This window comes from Artemia sp. Qi Xiang Cuo, chromosome 8 (assembly GCF_049724085.1).
Source record: "Artemia sp. Qi Xiang Cuo chromosome 8, ASM4972408v1, whole genome shotgun sequence".
Taxonomy (NCBI): Eukaryota; Metazoa; Arthropoda; class Branchiopoda; order Anostraca; family Artemiidae; genus Artemia; species Artemia sp. Qi Xiang Cuo.
The window spans coordinates 68,507,546-68,525,293 of NC_142801.1; the positions used below are offsets into that span (position 1 = coordinate 68,507,546).

Below are 17,748 nucleotides of genomic sequence, written 5' to 3' on the forward strand. Positions count from 1 at the left end.
TTCTTGTTGATATATTAATTGGTGTCAAGATTCCGTTTCTTAAAATTTCGGTTACTAGTGAGCCGGGTCGCTCCTTACTTACAGTTCGTTACCACGAACTGTTTGATATCATCAATAAGGTATAAGTTTATGTTAGGTAGAATTATTGGTAAGGATGGTGAGTGCAGCGAAGATGTGAAAGGTAGAATAACCTAGGTATAGGGTGTGACATCTTACTCCAATCCAAATACTTTTGGCCACTTGAAAAGGGTACTAGAACTCTTAGTTTCCGTTCGGTGAGCCCTCTCCCAATCATCTAGGACTATGTGTTCAATATAACCCCTAGGGCAAAAAACAAGCCAAACTACGCAACCGTGATCTTTTTGTGGTAAAAAAAATTCCACATTTTAGTTGTTGGAGCAAGAAACCTCTACCGTAGAGTTCTCTGATATGCTGAATCTGAGGTTGTGATTTTCATTAAGATCGTCCGACTTTTTGGGGCGTTTTCCCCGTTTTTCGAAAATCAGGCAAATTTTTTCAGACTCGTAGCTTTTGATAGGTAATATTAAACTCGATGATTTTTTTTATTTGGAATCAGCGTAAAAGCCAATTCTTTTCATGTATTAATTTTTATGAATTTTTTTTTGTTTTTTTTTCAGTTACGGTTACTATTTAGCCGAGTCGCTCCGTACTTACAATTCTTTACAATGAACTGTTTCATTGATAAGTCTTAGAACTGTGATTAGCATACCAGAAGTCACGATAATGACATTGGTCAAGTGTGGACTCTGGAATGTGCTAAAGTTTAAAAATGCTAAAGAAGATGTGCAGGACCGGATTTAACGTTTTGATGCTTCTAGGCCCAAGCGTTTTTGCCGCTCCATTTTTGCGAGATTTTTAGGAAGTCCCCGAAACTTCGGGAATAGTGGAAGGACTGCAACAGAACGCAACTGATGAGCCAAAAAGAATTATAAATCATAAGTGGCCACGTAATCCCTGTGTTATTTTAAAATCACTTTTACTATTATTCTCCATGACCAAACTGCCTTTTCTATGACGAAAACAATAAGAATTCCAAATAGGGATAAGTCCTTTTATTAGACAGTGAAACGAAAATATAAAACAAAGACTCTAAATATTTCGATGACACAGTTGGTCATCATCATCAATAGAGTTAATAACTTATCAAAATTAAAACAAAATGCTTTTATTCTTAACAAAATAATCACTTTCGGGTCAAAGCATGCTGCCGGTCCATTGACTTAAAAAGTTCACTAACTGTTCTTGGATTTTTTAATATTACGTTGAGTAAAGATGGTACAAGTTTCTTTGAAATTGCAGGTTAAAGCAGGTTACCGAGTATTACAAGATTCAAGAACAGTTAGTGAACCCCCAGGTGAGTTTTGCTGCTCTGGAGATTAACAGGAATTTTGTATAAACTAAAAGATAGGAAAAATGTTTGCTATTTGTTAGGCCTTTTCTTGAATCTTTAGCCATAAAATGTGCATCTGAGACCCACAAAGTGTAGTAGGCTACGTCTCAAATCCCTCCAAAACAAAATAATTCATCGCAAAGTTTTTGAAAAGATAAAAGCTGGAACGATAGTTTTGACGTAAAAGCACAACAATGGAGACCTATTTATATTATCATTGTTTTTTTAGTGGATTTTCTCTTTAATCGCAATAACTTTCATTGCGGCAACCTTTTAACCTTGTTTTTTTTTTTTGCAAAAGAAACCGATTTCTAAAAAGAAAGGGTGCATCACTATTTTTTCAAAAATGAATTATAAAGTGAGAAAGGTTCTTCAAGTTGGTTTTATACTTATTATACTGGTTCCATTTGTAGAAATCTGTATGCTTTTGCTGTTGAGGAGACAAGCCGTGACTAAGGGGGAGGGAGTACCTGTGGCTCAAAGACTACCTGGGGCTTGTCGACTGCCCACCTGGTGGCGAAGTTGTGGTGGGAGGCTGAGTTGTACTAGGAGTCTCTGTGCTGGTGGGAAAGAGGAGGATCCGTCGATCTGTCTCGAGAGATGTAAGGCATACCTGCCTCAGTCTTGGATAATTTTATTTTCTTGATATCTTTAATTATATTTAATGAGTCTTTCAATCCTAAAAGAGGATGATTATTATTTTTTTTTGGGGGGTGGGACTATTGCCCATTTAGAGACAAAGCTGATCCACGGAAAAGTCTCAAGATATCAGATGCCAAATTTTTGCTTCCGCAAAGCTCCTTCACGCCACGTTTGACATATTCCGTACCATTCATGGCATACTTTGGATACATTTGACGTGCGCAATCTGCTGTGTATAATTTCCATAGCGGGTGGCCCCTCGAAGACTACTCAACATAATTTTTTGTACCCTGTCAAAAGGAAGCCGCATTTTAAGCTACACTTTTTATTTATACATATTTTTTTCTCAGTTTAATTTCGGACCAAAATTGCTCCTGCAAAAAGCAGAAAAACCTTGTTTCACTCTCTTTTAGGATTATGAAAATGGAAAATATGCCCTTTCGTTTTGAAAGGATGATAGGTCTCTTCTTGCGTATATTGTGGATCTGTTCTTCGGTTCATTCATTTAATTTACATGTATGCTCTTAAAATCTCCGTAAATCTATAACTTTAACAAATTATATTAGCCAAGCTGCTAATAATCGATGCTTTTTTAACAGAAAAAATTTAATAAAAGTATTTTTTTTTTCTCTAATTCTTTTCTTCGTTTTCAGTTTGTAAAATGATTAGATAAAAATGATATTTTGTCATTATAAATTATACTTGCTTTACTCCTGGGCACCCATCATTGAGCAAAAGAAGCAAAAAAAGGAAAAATTTGAGAAACGAAGACCCACCCTCTGATAACTATCCAATTTGTTTTGTGTTTAGAAACCTACTCTTCTCTACAGACATGGTGTAGTTATTTATTTATTAGTGTTACCCACTGCACGTGTGCAACATTTTAACTTTAACTTGGCAATTCTTGTCACACTGGATCAAATGCACGACTACGAAGAAGCTCTATATTTTTTAGTACTATCAACATCAGGTCCAAATTTTTATTTTTTGGTAAAAAAAAAGTATATTGGCTTTCTTTATTTATTTTGCTGAATCTGAAGATTAGAGCGAACTTCTTAACCTTGATAGACTACGTAAGATGCCCGTTTGCTGATTAAGCGGAGGCTTCCGCTTCGCATATGGTTTCGTTTATGGACCGCCTCTTCCGGTTTTGCTCTGACCCGGCTGACTTCCCATCTCCTTCCAAGTGGTCAGCAAGCTTTATTGTTTGCTTTACTTGCAAATATTTGCTACTTTTGCAATTAGTGGAGTGATTTCTATGTCCGTTTCCGTTCTATATTACAAATAGAAATTTTGCGCTTTCCTTTGGAAATAACTTGCGTAGCTTTCGATACAATTATTTCTTCATTAAGGCTTTGCTGGCATTCTTGGAACTGAAGCAGTTCTAATTACACTTTCTCAAAAGCATTTGAATCTATTCTCTTACTTTATTTGCTTAAAATTAGTAGCAACTAAAGGACCAGAGAAAAAGCAGTCCTCTCTATTTGCACTATTTTGACTTAAATAGTAATAAAAAAAACTGATCTTGAATGCCTTTTTAAGGTACGTCTGTACGATGAAGTCTAATATCGAAATATCTAGTTTCGCAAAGGGCAGGCTCATTGAAACACCAAGCTACCTGAGGCTGAAGCAGTGGCGGGTACTCTTCGTCAATCTCATTCAATCCGGAGGTTCATTCTACTCCCCCCTGTGAAATTCCTACGACCTTTAAATATTTTCTTACGACCTCTTTCCGTCCTATTCGAGGACATCGTGCTTTTTATTTGGTTCGATCTCATTCGCATACGGTTTACGCTGTTTACGAACGGTGAACTATTCACGTACCATATGAATTTACGGTGAACTCTCACCGATCATCTACGGATTGTTTTGGGTACCCGATTGACTGACCGTATCTCAAAAAGTTTTATGAAAAATGTGGTTCAATCCCGCTTTCTTGGGCCATAATGAAAGAAAGGTTGAGATAGCTAGGACATGTTCTGCGGATGAAGGATAACAGATTGCCAATGTCTTTTTTGGCTAACAATTTAAGGCAAAACGCAAAGCAGGTCGTCCCCGATTTGGGTAGGAGAAGGTCGCAAGGACAGCTTTAAGGGATATGGGAACTTCTTGGGAGGGTGTCAAGAGGAAGGCCTAAATAGAATGAATGTATGAATGAATGCATTTAATACCCATCAGTGTAAAACTGAATGTATGAATGAATGCATTTAATACCCATCAGTGTAAAACAGATGGGGCACAAAAAATAAAAACAAAACAAAAAAAAGACACTGATTCATCTGACACAAACAAAACAAAACCACAACAATCAGAATCAAATGCTGACTACTGCTGTAAAACATTGGCCCAAAAGTGGGACTTGACAGACAGATTATATCTGTCAATTTGCGACAGAATGCAGGAATGGGATGCAGGAGGAGTGTACGTAACTATGTCGGTCTTAGGTGGCTTGATGCTGCTGTGAGTTGTTAGTAATAGCAGTAGTAGTAGTATCATCCTTAAAACATGACCTACCTATCTAAGACCTTTTTTTTATTATGTCCCTAGAAAGTTAGTATTGAAATTCCGTGTCCCGTAATTGTTTACTGTTTCGTAGAATTTGACATAGTTCGATATATGTTTGATATTTTCTATCAATTTTTGGTTTTCTTAACCCTAGATAATCTGGGGTATAGTGAATTGTAGATTTCACATTCTAGTTTGAAAATTACGACTTCAGTAAAATCATTTTAATGAAATCCTTTTTAATGATTGAATCCAATGGATTTCCAACTGAAATCACAAATTTGCCATATGCACCAGAATATAAGCTTAGTCAAAGTACTAAGAATATCAAAATAAAAATATACCCCCCCCCCGTGGACCCATCTTATGCCTATTCATACCTAATTACCATGATTTTCCACGATTTTTCTTTGGACTAATTAAAATTCAGAAGTTCTACGGGAGTATCATGTTTTGCCAGTGTTGCCACGTTGAACCGTGACAATAAATAATCGAAACTTTTGTAGTAAATTTTACAAAGCTTTTTGTTCCGTAAAACTTCAAACTATATTAATCTGTTGATTTCCATTGACAACTACAGCTTCAAAGTAACTAACTATGTTTGGTGCTATATCTTTTTAGCCTTTTTTTGCTGATTTTTTACCCGCCTTCCTTTTTTTAAATTCAACTCCTGCTAATACTGGCAGAAATGAAATAAATCACAAGTCTGCGAATGAACATACTTAGTACAGCAAATCCTTAGTACTGAGTTGGGAAGAGCTTCAGGGCTAGTAATCTCTCTACATTAATGCTTCTTTTGACATTTTTTTAAATTACTTATTTAAGGTCAAGGGTTTGACTTAGTAAACCTGAATATTTTCTATGCTAAATGGAAATTACTATAGAAGTGTTAGTTCATCCAATATCACTTAATATACAGAATTCACGGTTTGCCCAAATGAAGTTCGCTTCTTTAAGCTTTCATGTTTTAGAAGCTTATAATATCTCATAAGGAAATATGGTCTTTTCCATGGAAAGGCTAGCTTATCCTTCGCGTATGTACGGTCTTAAGACGTTGGAAGAAAACTACGTTTATCCAGCCTTTCAGCCCGGACGTTTACGATAGTAAACGTAGATTATGTAGTTTGCTATGTAGTGTCAAAACTGGGCTTTTTTCCTTAGCGGGAATCGGACCTCGATTTCATTTCGTTTCAGGAAATACGAAATCGAGTTACATGAATTCCTGCCCATTTGGTTGCATTTTATTTTTATTCTTTGTTCCCAGGCAAATTTCTCAATGTCCTATTTTGCCTTATTTCCTTACTTGATGGTGATCATTTGGCGACTATTTAGAGTTGCTTGCATTCCATGAATGCTTACAAGTATTTAATAGCCCCCCCCCGTTGGTTCTCGTTTTTTTGGGGAATTGTACAGGTTTTTGGTTGTTGTTTGTTTACTTCTTAAGATAAGGGAGACGAATATATCCTATTCTTGCTTAACTAGAGAGAGAAGAAACTCAGATTTGATCACCTGGTGTTTTTGAAAAAATGGCTTTTTGGCAGGCCCGAAAGAGGGATTTCCTTTTTAACGTTTTATTTCGTTTAGTTGCCGACATTATTTAGAATCCAGTGCAAAATGCTGTGTCATTTACTAGGTTTTGTGTCGTTTACTAGGGGCACCACTCCTCAAGGTCACCCTGCAGTGCTGTTTGCAGTAGCGATTTCTAGGGATATAATGAGAGAAAGATTGAGATGGCTGGGACACGTTCTGCGGATGACAAATTGTCAAAGATCGTCCTTGTCAGTCAACCACCTAGAGCCAAATGAAATCAAACAATAATCTGTACGAAAAGGGTTCTTTCCCACTTTCTTGGCTATAATGAGAGGAAGTTTCTGATTTTCTGCGGATGAAAGACACGAGATTGCCAACGATCGTCTCTTTCGGCCAAACGAAGAACAGGTCGTCCCTAAATTGGGTGGGAGGATGTAGTAAGGACAGAGTGAATGGAAACTGGAACTTCTTGGGAGGGTGCAAAGATGGAGGCTTTTAATTGAGCAGGATGGAGGAGGGACGTGCGTAGCTGTATTGGCCTTAGTCGGCTTGATGCTGCAAAGAAGTTTTTCAAACTCCCGAGGGTGTAAAGATGGGGACTTTAAATTGATTTAGATGGAGGAGGGACGTGCGTAGCTGTATTGGCCTCAGGCGGCTTGGTGCTGCAGTGAGTTGGTAGTAGTAGTTATAGTAATTAAGCTGCATCTTCCTTTGTCTGGTTTAGACGAAATTGGCCAAGTGCCCTCAGCAGCAATAATCAATCAAATGAAAAACTACAAAAATAGGTGTAATATTTTAAACAAGGCAGTGGACAAAACAAAAAAAAAAGCAAACTTTAAGTAATAAAAAGACTGAATATTTCGTCTTCGCCTCCGGAAGCCTTTATCAACGGTAAAAAATAAACAAAACATGAAAAAAACAAAGGTAACAACACAAACGCTAGAAGAGAAGACGAAAAAAAATCTCATATTTAAATAAAAAATCCAAAAAAGCACATCGCAAAGTACGTTGTGCTTTGTGACGTGTTTTTTGGATTTTTATTCGGAGTTTTTCTCATTTAAAGTTTGCTTTTTCGTTTTTGTCCATTTTCTTGTTTAAAATATTACCCATTTTTCTATTTTTTTATTTGTTAAAATTTGAAAATGGTATGGAATCTAAGAAATTATTTACGTTTGTCTAAACTACACAATTTCGGAAACCTTTTAAGCAGGCACTTTCATAGTGCTTTATAGGCGCGTAACTTTTGATGGGTACCACTAAACTTGATGAAATTTATATATTTGAAATCAACGTTGAAATTTGATTCTTTTTATGTATCTATTGATATCAAAAACCCGTTTTCTAGAGTTTCGGTTACTATTGAGCCGGGTCGCTCCTTACTTACAGTTCGTTACCACGAACCGTTTGATAATTTGAAGAAAACTCTGAAATTGTTCAAAATAATTGATTCGCTGATTTCTATTTACTCTTCCTATTCCTGTCTACTACCTAATTCGTAATATCCAAAATTTAGCTATGATCTAGTGGTCATGCGCTGAACGACGGGGTGAAATATTTAAATTTTTTTTAGATAATCGACGCAATAGACTGACGCAAGTTAAAACGCTGGTGCACTTATTCACTAGTTAGTGATTGAATTTCTCATTACTGAATTCTCGAATGATAATTTATCTATGTTGGATTAGCAAACAATTTCTCGAAATAAATTTCCATCTTGCTAATTTAAATGAAGGGTGGGGGGAGATCTTTCTCTCGTTGGATTTTTGCCCTTCCCGTTATAATTGAAGAAAATGTCTTTTTTCGGTATTTTCAATGAAAGATGCCAGTTTGTTATTTTTGGTACATTGAAAGAGTCCCCCCCCCCCAGATATTGGAAAATTCATTTATACATTTTGCACACACACACACACCCTACATTTTCGAGAATTGACGCCACTGAGTGTCGACGTCTTTCTCATGAAAGAGTGGGGTTGTTCGGGGATGTTAACATTGGAATTTCGGGCGGTTTAAAATTGATGATTAGAGGCATTATTGCCGATATTTACAAATTGCTAAGTAGTGGACAATAATGTAAGCAATGCGTATATTCTGGAATTTTTTTTTGTTTTTCGTTCTGTTTCCTTTTTCAATTATTTGCTTGTATTTTGTTTTTTCATTTTTAGGCAGTTTTCTTGATACTTTTTTACATAGCTTTATTGAGCTTAATAAATTATCTATAAGTTAAAATATGATTTGCTTCACGAAAGACATATGCGAGAGGGCTTTCCTTACTTGATGCTAAGATTTACAAAGAGAAGTAGTAATATTGCTATTGTAAAACTACCAATCATATCATTATGTAACATATCCATTAAATTAGACGTGGTGTTGCAGGCTTTTGAGAAATAAGGTAGTGATTTTTATCATCTAATCACGCTATATACTACATATATATGCACTGGCAGAATTTTTCCAAAACAATCTCTGTAAACAGGGCTGTATCCAGGATTTTTTTTTCTGGGGTTTGAAAAAAAAACAACTAAAAAACGCATCACAATTTGTTTATATGCATTTTTGTTACGTGTTTACGAGTGGGACAGGAATTTATGGGGAGGGTTCAAACCCTCTAGCCCCCCTCCCGGATACGGCCTTTCCTGTAAAGTTTCCTTTCCGAGCCTTTGCTTTGGCTCGTCCGTATGTTCTGGTCTTGGGCTACCTGTATTGCCTATAGTTGCAGTAATTATGCTTTTTAGGTGAAAATGAGCGTATACATGGTGCAGGGCATGGCAATCAAGTGAACGGTATGGTGCTTGTTGATGGTCGCTCTCTTTACACCATTGGGATAGATGACTCCCTTAGAGAAATTAACGTTGGTTCAAGAGAATACACTCAAACTCATCTGAAACTTCAATCTCAGCCTCGTGGAGTTTCTGCTCATGGGGATAGAATTGTCATTGCTTGTGTCAATCAGGTTGGTTTATTGTTTTTAGTTTTGTTTTACTAAAATAGAACTTTTTCACTTTAGGCTGTGGCCTTGAACCCAATTTTCATTAACGGCCATTAATCCTTTGTTCTCAGCTTCGCCTTAAAGGGGATGATTAATATACAAGATTACAAGATTGGGGGGGGGGGGGGGGAGGTCTTCGTAAATTTTACCGAATCACTGCCTGATTTATGCCGAATTTTTTGCAGAAATCAGGAATTTTGTTAATTTTTGGCCAATTTTTCAAAATTTCTGCCGAAATTTTTGCCTTTGGCGAAAATTTTACCAGATGCCAAAAAAGGTGGGGGGTGATGCCTTAATCTTGTATGAAATAGAACATTCAGGGGTCATCAACTCTTATTGGAGGTTGTGGTGTCGGAGCTTCTTCAGTTGACGTTTTATACGATAAGTGGAGTTGTAAAGACTCCGACCAAATTTTGAGATCGAAGAAAATTTACGCCCGAATATTTTTTTTTCAATTTTTATAGTATACATTGTCGAAGGCAGACGGAAATGAAGAGACGATAAAGAAAAAATGCTTTTGTTGAATTATAACTGCTATGAAAAATATCAGGAACTGTGAATTCTTGCCATCTGCCCATCTTAATAATACAGAGATGCAGGAAAATATAGTTCTTGTTTTTAACTTCATTTTTATGAAAAAAATTGGTTTTGAAAGTACTTTAGTACTTTTTTTAGTCAAATCCTATCAGAAAATCTCCTAACCACATTGATCTGACAAAACTAAGAATAATAAAAACAAAATTTAATAAGGCCAACGAAAATACTGGATGAAACAAAACGGATATTTCGGGAGTACAGCCACTTCCCTTCTTCAGCGCTGTAAGAGAAAGTCTCAACTGTTTTGGCTTGAGTAGTTGAGAAACAGTCTAAAGTTGCATGGGTCCCTTTCCCGAAGAAGTTATCCCACCTAATCCATTTGCTGACTCCTTCAAGTGGAAGTTTCAATAGATTTTTGAAACCTAGTGGGGAAACTTGGTTAAAGTCTAGCAGGATATTGTCCATTTTTATATCCCTGGCACGCATTGTAAAAGAAAGTAGATTACTATAAAGGATGACATCCTTAGCTTAGTCACTAGATCAGATCTGTTCAGTTTTGTTTTTATAATTTGGTATATTACAGAATGTTGTGTATTGAACAATTTTCATTTTCACTCTAGTTTAGTTTAAAATAATTTTAATGGTTAATAACCAATGGTTATTAGCTCTGCTCAATTTATAACGTTTGTTTTGCTAATCTTTTGTGCAAGGATGAAGTGTCAGACCGAAGATTTCGATAAATACCTTTTTTTTCATTTTAATTGAAAAATACTATTTTCTCTTTATTTTTATTGAAGAAAGTCAGCAAAGACAAAATTACCCTCCGCCTAAATTTTGAAAAATACATTTTGCCTGTATGTACTTCTGATAAAGTTCGTCAATGAGCAAGTAATGATAATTGTGGCATTTAAAATACGCATAGAGGGTGGCCTATTTTCCAGAAATGGCGTTGTTCGTCTACATTTCATGTTTAATGGGTTGTCGGGTCTTAATGACCTCCTCTGCATTGGGATTCGTTTTTGAATGTTTTTTATTTGTATTTTCCCGTAAAACCGATGTATGTCCCTGGTAAAAAAAAAATAGTAATTAAAGGATATGTATAAGAAATATCTAGAAAAAGTATATTAAAAAAAGGATGTGTTGAAAAGATTCGGGATGTGGTTCTCCAATATTGTTTTTTTAGCCTCAGTATTTGACGATACTACTTTTTATGTGTCTAATACATTATGTCAAAGAAGTTTAGAATATTTCAATTCGCTTCAATGGCTTAAAGTTAACCCGAGCATGTCAATAGATAGATAGGTATGTATTGGAACAAAAGCCTCTTCGGGCCATTAAAAAAAAAAAAAAAAACTTTCATAATAAAAAATAACAATTATAACATACATAACAATAACAATAACACAGAAAAGCCCCTTCGGGCCATGACAAAAAAAACAAAAAAAACACTTTCATAATAAAAAATAACAATTATAACATACATAACAATAACAATAACACAGAAAAGCCTCTTCGGGCCATGACAAAGAAAAACACTTTCATAATAAAAAACAACAATTATAACATACATAACAATAACAATAACACAGAGAAGCCTCTTCGGGCCATGACAAAAAAAACACTTTCATAATAAAAAATAACAATTATAACATACATAACAATAACAATAACACAGAGAAGCCTCTTCGGGCCATGACAAAAAAAAACACTTTCATAATAAAAAATAACAATTATAACATACATAACAATAACAATAACACAGAAAAGCCTCTTCGGGCCATGACAAAAAAAAAAACACTTTCATAATAAAAAACAACAATTATAACATACATAACAATAACAATAACACAGAAAAGCCTCTTCGGGCCATGACAAAAAAAAACAAAAAAAACACTTTCATAATAAAAAATAACAATTATAACATACATAACAATAACAATAACACAGAAAAGCCTCTTTGGGCCGTGACAAAAAAAAAACAAAAAAAAAAACACTTTCATAATAAAAAATAACAATTATAACATACAAAACAATAACAATAACACACAAAAGCCTCTTCGGGCCATGACAAAAAAAAACAAAAAAAACACTTTCATAATAAAAAAATAACAATTATAACATACATAACAATAACAATAACACAGAAAAGCCTCTTCGGGCCATGAAAAAAAAAAACAGAAAAAAAACACTTTCATAATAAAAAATAACAATTATAACATACATAACAATAACAATAACACAGAAAAGCCTCTTCGGGCCATGACAAAAAAAAAATACTTTCATAATAAAAAATAAAAATTATAACATACATAACAATAACAATAACACAGAAAAGCCTCTTTGGGCCATGACAAAAAAAAAACAAAAACAAAAAAACACTTTCATAATAAAAAAATAAAAATTATAACATACATAACAATAAAAATAAAACAGAAAAGCATCTTTGGGCCATTAAAAAAAAAACCAAAAAAAACCCACTTTCATAATAAAAAAATAACAAATATAAAATACAAAACAATAACAAAAACACATAAAAGCCTCTTTGGGCTGTGACAAAAAAAAACAAAAAAAAAAAACTTTCATAATAAAAAAAAAAAATTAAAAAAAACAAAAAAATAAAAAAAAAACAGAAAACCCTCTTCGGGCCATGACAAAAAAAAAACAAAAAAAACACTTTAATAAAAAAAAAAAAACAATTATAAAATACATAACAATAACAATAACACAGAAAAGCCTGTTCGGGCCATTAAAAAAAAAACAGAAAAAAAACACTTTCATAATAAAAAATAACAATTATAACATACATAACAATAACAATAACACAGAAAAGCCTCTTCGGGCCATGACATAAAAAAAAAACACTTTCATAATAAAAAATAACAATTATAACATACATAACAATAACAATAACACAGATAATATCATAAAAATCAGACACATAATAATAATAAATACTTCACTAGCCATAATCTACTCACAGTTAATCAGAAAATGTTCACTATGTGCCATGCCTACACAGACAAATTTACCCAATCTTTAAAAATATTAAAATTTCTACTTTTTAAAATTTTGTCAAACCAATCCACCCCTCCAAAATACGTTGAAATACAAATACGAAACCCAATATGCCCAACAAAAGATCAAAGTAGCAAGTGTTATTTCAAGGTCAACATCAAATTCAAAAATGTCAAGTAATCAAATTACAGATTAAAATTTGTAAATCAAATGCTGCACAGCAAACTACGCTATTTCGAGTCTGGAAATTTCATAGGGTTGACATTATCGAATAAATTATTTAACCGGACAAATGTCGAGATGGTGTAACAATTTTGAAGTATTAGGTATAAATGTTTGGAAATAGATTGCAGTTAGAATTTCCTTTTTTTACCAAGTCCAATTCCTCAATCTTAAGGTGCTATGACTTCGATTATTTTAGCTGTAAATTTGGAATTGCTCCGACGTATGGTTCTGATTGGAATGACTTTGTCTCAAGAGTTGATAATCCCTCAGCTCCGTGCATCAAAGACGCGAAGGCTTGGTGTGTTTACAGCTCCTATTAGACACGAATTATATCAAATTCTGGGATTTTTTCTCCCCCTCCCCCTCCCAGGCTTAATTTTTTTTTATCTCATTAAAAAATGGTGTTATATTCCCCCGTTAATCTCATCCTTTCTAAGAATGTTTGCTCAGAACATGTTTTCAAGGAAGGAACTCCCTTGAAAATCTTAAAAATGATCGCAAAAACTGTTTAGCCGAAATGAAATGTAAAAAATACATTTTAGCAGTAAATAATGACTCACTTTGACTCCAACGATCTGATCAGAATGATGGTTTGTATGACGAGCTGTCAGGCATGCAGCTTTATCCGTCAAAGACACGTGAAGGTTTAGTGCGTTCATAGCTCCTGTTAAGATAGTTGGCTTTTTTTTTTTTTTTTTTTTTTTTTAGGTGTCAGCTGTGAAGGGTGGCAACCAAATGGCATCTGTATCTGTAGATTTTGAGCCATCAAGCGCTTCTATAAATGGTGAGCACCCAGATGTTGCTATAGGAGGAACCTCAGACCACAAGGTTAGTTTAAAACTGATTACAAGTAATGTTTTTAAGACAGGACCGTCAAAATGCAGTAACTAGAATAACTATTATTATTATTATTTTGTAATGAAACATCAAACAATTGAAAAATAATATGAAGTAGATGTAACTAATTTTTTATTCCTTTGATTTTGTTTATTTGAATTTGACTTACATATTTTGCTTGTTTTCAACAAGCAAACTAAGCTAAAGAATTACCTTGATCCTAGAATTGTCAGTTTTTAGAATTGCATAAAGCTATTATATAATTTTTAGTCCCCTTATTGCTACAATAATACTAATAAAAAAAATCACATAGTATATATTTTTGTTTGGTATATTAATTTTTTAGTAAAATTCTTTACGAGATTTCTCTTTTCCTTCTTGCAAAGAGTCAAAAAATTTCAATACGAGTCACTAAGATACTTATAAAAATTAAATAAAAAAAAATAGGTTTTTTTAACTGAAAGTAAGGAACGACGTTAAAACTTAAAAAGTAAAGAAATTATTACGTATATAAAATGGGCTGTGCCCTCCTCAACGCCGCGCTCTTTACGCTTAAGTTTTTTATTGTTTAAAAAAAATAGAGTTGTGTGAAAGTCAAACTTTAGCGTAAAGATCGAGGCGTTGAGGAGGGGACAGCCCCTTTCATATACGGAATAATTTCTGTTCGTTTTGAGTTTTAACGTCGTTCCTTACTTTCAGTTAAAAAAAACTTGTTTTTTTTTATTAAATTTTTTGAACGTTTTTGAATTAATGCAGGTTTTGATATTGGCTCACGGTACATGAATAATTAAAACAAAATTTGTATATTAATTTTACTTTTATTTGGTTAAATGTCTTTCTCGAAACTTTTTTAATTTATTTACGAATGTTTTTATTAGTAATAAATATACGTATCATACCAATTAACTTTACGTAACGAACTTCTATATTCATCGATTTTTAATACGTATATTAGGGGGTTCGCCCCCTAGTCAATACCTTGCTCTTTAAACTAAAGTTCGAATTTTGTTCCAATTTTTTAAAAATGACCCCTTAATCACAAAGGCCGTTAATTAGAATAAATAGCTCTTGTGAAAGTACTAAAAATCTTTGGCTTAAAGAGTGAAGTATTGACTAGGGGGTGAACCCAATCATATACGTAATCTTTTCTGTTCGTTTTAAGTTTTGATGTTGCTCCTTACTTTCAGTTGAAAAACTTTTTTTATTTAATTTCTGATCTTTTTCTTTAATAATGATGGGAAATCTGGCGCCCCCTTCATAGCAGTGTCCCTTCCCCCATGAAAACTTCCTTCATGAAAAAATCCTCCAATATAACCCCCGACCCCCCCCCCTCCACCTACCAGAAAAAATCCCCCCTGAAAACGTCTGTATACTTCCCAATAACCAATACTTTATGTTAACATTGGGTAAAATTCAAAAGTTTCAGCCCTCCCCCCGGGGACTTCGGCGGATTAAGTCATCCTAAAAGACATAGTTATCCTATTTTCGAACATGTTGAACAAAATGGCTATCTAAAAATTTTGATCGGGTGACTTTGGGAAAAAAAATGAGCGTGGGAGGGGGCCTAGTTGCCCTCCAATTTTTTTGGTCACTTAAAAAGGGCACTAGAACTTTTAATTTCCGTTCCAATGAGCCCTACCACGATATTCTAGGACCACTGGATCGATACGGTCACCCCTGGAAAAAAAAAAAAAACAAATAAACACGCACCCATGATCTTTCTTCTTGCAAAAAATGCAAAATTCCACATTTTTCTAAATAGGAAATTAAAACATCTGAAGTACGGTTCTCTGATACGCTGAATATGATGGTGTGATTTTCATTTAGATTTTATGGGTTTTAGTGGGTCTTTCCCCCTTTTTTCGAAAGTAAGCCAAATTTTCTGAGGTGCTTAACTTTTGATTAGTAGGACTAAACTTGGTGAAGCTTATTTACTTGAAATCAACATTAACATCTGATTCTTTTGATGTATCTATTGGTATCTATTGTATCTATCGGTTCCGTTTTTTAGAGTTTCGGTTACCATTGAGCCGAGTCGCTCCTTACTTACAGTTCGTTACCACGAACTGTTTGATAGGTTACACTGATGAATTCAACTCGGTAAATATCCTTAAATATGTCAAACTACTACAGCTTGCGAGGTTTTTTTTTGCCCCCTCCCCCCCTCTTCTACGTCCGTTTCTAGATAGTACGATATTATCTTTATAAGTTGTTTTATGTACTATTCACCTTATTGAAAGTTATCGCTGAAATTGCTATATAATTTCTGGTGCAGAGGTGCAAACCTCTGCCCCAGATTTACCGGTATTTGTGATACTGAAGCTTGCTTTGCACCAGCACTGTATTATGCTAGTGAATTGAACGCGTTACATTCTACTCCTATCAGTTTTAGTTAGTTGTTGTGCTCTGCTATAGCCGTCATCTATATTTCATTTAGCTTAAATTCTGTAAAAAAAGGGGGGGGGGGGCTCCTTATGTATTTAAGTAGGTGTTGTACCCTGTAGAACGCATAAATGGAATTTTTATATGCTTGTGTTGTTTTATTGTTCGTGTGTGTCCTTGTACAGCATGATTTGGTGAAGTTCAAGTTCGCTTCTCGAAATCTCGAATTCCTAATTTGCAAATTTAAAACGTTTAGGATATTATAGGTCCATCTTCAGGATTTTTAATGATTAAAATTTAATCTCTAAGTACTTTTCTCAAAGCTCTCGGACAGATCCTGATTCGAAAGAGGCAACACATGTCTATATGTGTGAAATAGAGGAAGATTGGGTTCCCTGGATGAAATGGGGGAAGCATGGGTTCCCCCACTCTTCCAAAATATGTCTGAAATATTTTTTTTGACGGGTTTTGATTTCAGAAGAATGTATATCAATCATGACCTCAGATTTTTAGTCAGCAAGGTCAGTTTTGAAATGAGCGAGTTAACAGAGGTACAGTATGCTGAGTATGGTATGAGGTACAGTATGTTATGTACAACATTATGTTGAGTATGCTATGAGGTATAGTAGGTTATGTACAACAGTATGTTGAATATATTATGACGTACAGTATGTTATGTACAACAGTATGTAAAGTATGTTATGAGGTACAGTATGTTATGTACAGCAGTATGTCGAGTATGTTACGGTGTACAGTATGTTATGTACAACAGTTCGTTGAGTATGTTATGGGGTACAGTATGTTATGTACAACAGTGTTGAGTATGTTATGAGGTATAGTATGTTATGTACAATAGTATGTTGAGTATGTTATGAGGTACAGTGTGATATGTACAACAGTATGCTCAGTATTTTATGTACAAAAGTATGTTGAGTATGTTATGAGGTACAGTTTGTTATGTTCAACGGTATGTTGAGTATGTTATGAGGTATAGTATGTTATGTACAACAGTCTGTTGAGTATGTTACGTACAAAAGTATGTTGGGTGTGTTATGAGGTACAGTATGTTATGTTCAACAGTATGTTGAGTATGGTAGGAGGTACAGTATGTTATGTACAACAGTTTGTTGAGTATGTAATGAGGTACGGTATGTTATGTACAACAGTTTGTTGAGTATGTTATGAGGTACAGTATGTTATGTACGACAGTATGTTGAGTATGTTATGAGGTACGGTATGTTATGTACAGCAGTATGTTGAGTATGTTATGAGGCACAGTCTGTTATTTTCAACAAATAATTTCTGAGACCACACTGGCTAATCATGATAAACAAAAAATCGTGAAGAAAGGAAACGAGGACAATTAACAGCCAGTGAAAAAATTGAAAAATTATGCAAATATTTCGGTCAAGACCTCTGCTTGACCGTCCTCAGTGCAGAATAAAACTTATAAAAATATAAAAACCAAACCTTAAAATAAAAACACCAAACTAAAATTGGACGACCCTTTCCTAGTAACGGTGAAAGGGTAACTAAGTTACTAGTTCACCGTTACTAGGAAAGGGTCGTCCAATTTTAGTTTGGTGTTTTTATTTTAAGGTTTGGTTTTTATATTTTTATCAGTTTTATTCTGCACTGAGGACGGTCAAGCGGAGGTCTTGACCGAAATATTTGCATA

At 34.3% G+C, this 17,748-nt stretch overlaps 1 protein-coding gene across 1 annotated transcript in view; it reads left to right on the forward strand.

Annotated features, from left to right (window-relative positions):
- The window catches only part of LOC148949744 (actin-interacting protein 1-like), a 73,385-nt gene that overhangs the window by 25,734 nt on the left and 29,903 nt on the right, over positions 1-17,748 (forward strand). The window contains exons 5-6 of the mRNA XM_089092774.1: positions 8,821-9,038; positions 13,560-13,679. Of these exons, the coding sequence (XP_088948900.1) occupies positions 8,821-9,038; positions 13,560-13,679 (338 nt within the window). The remainder of the gene's footprint in view (positions 1-8,820; positions 9,039-13,559; positions 13,680-17,748) is intronic.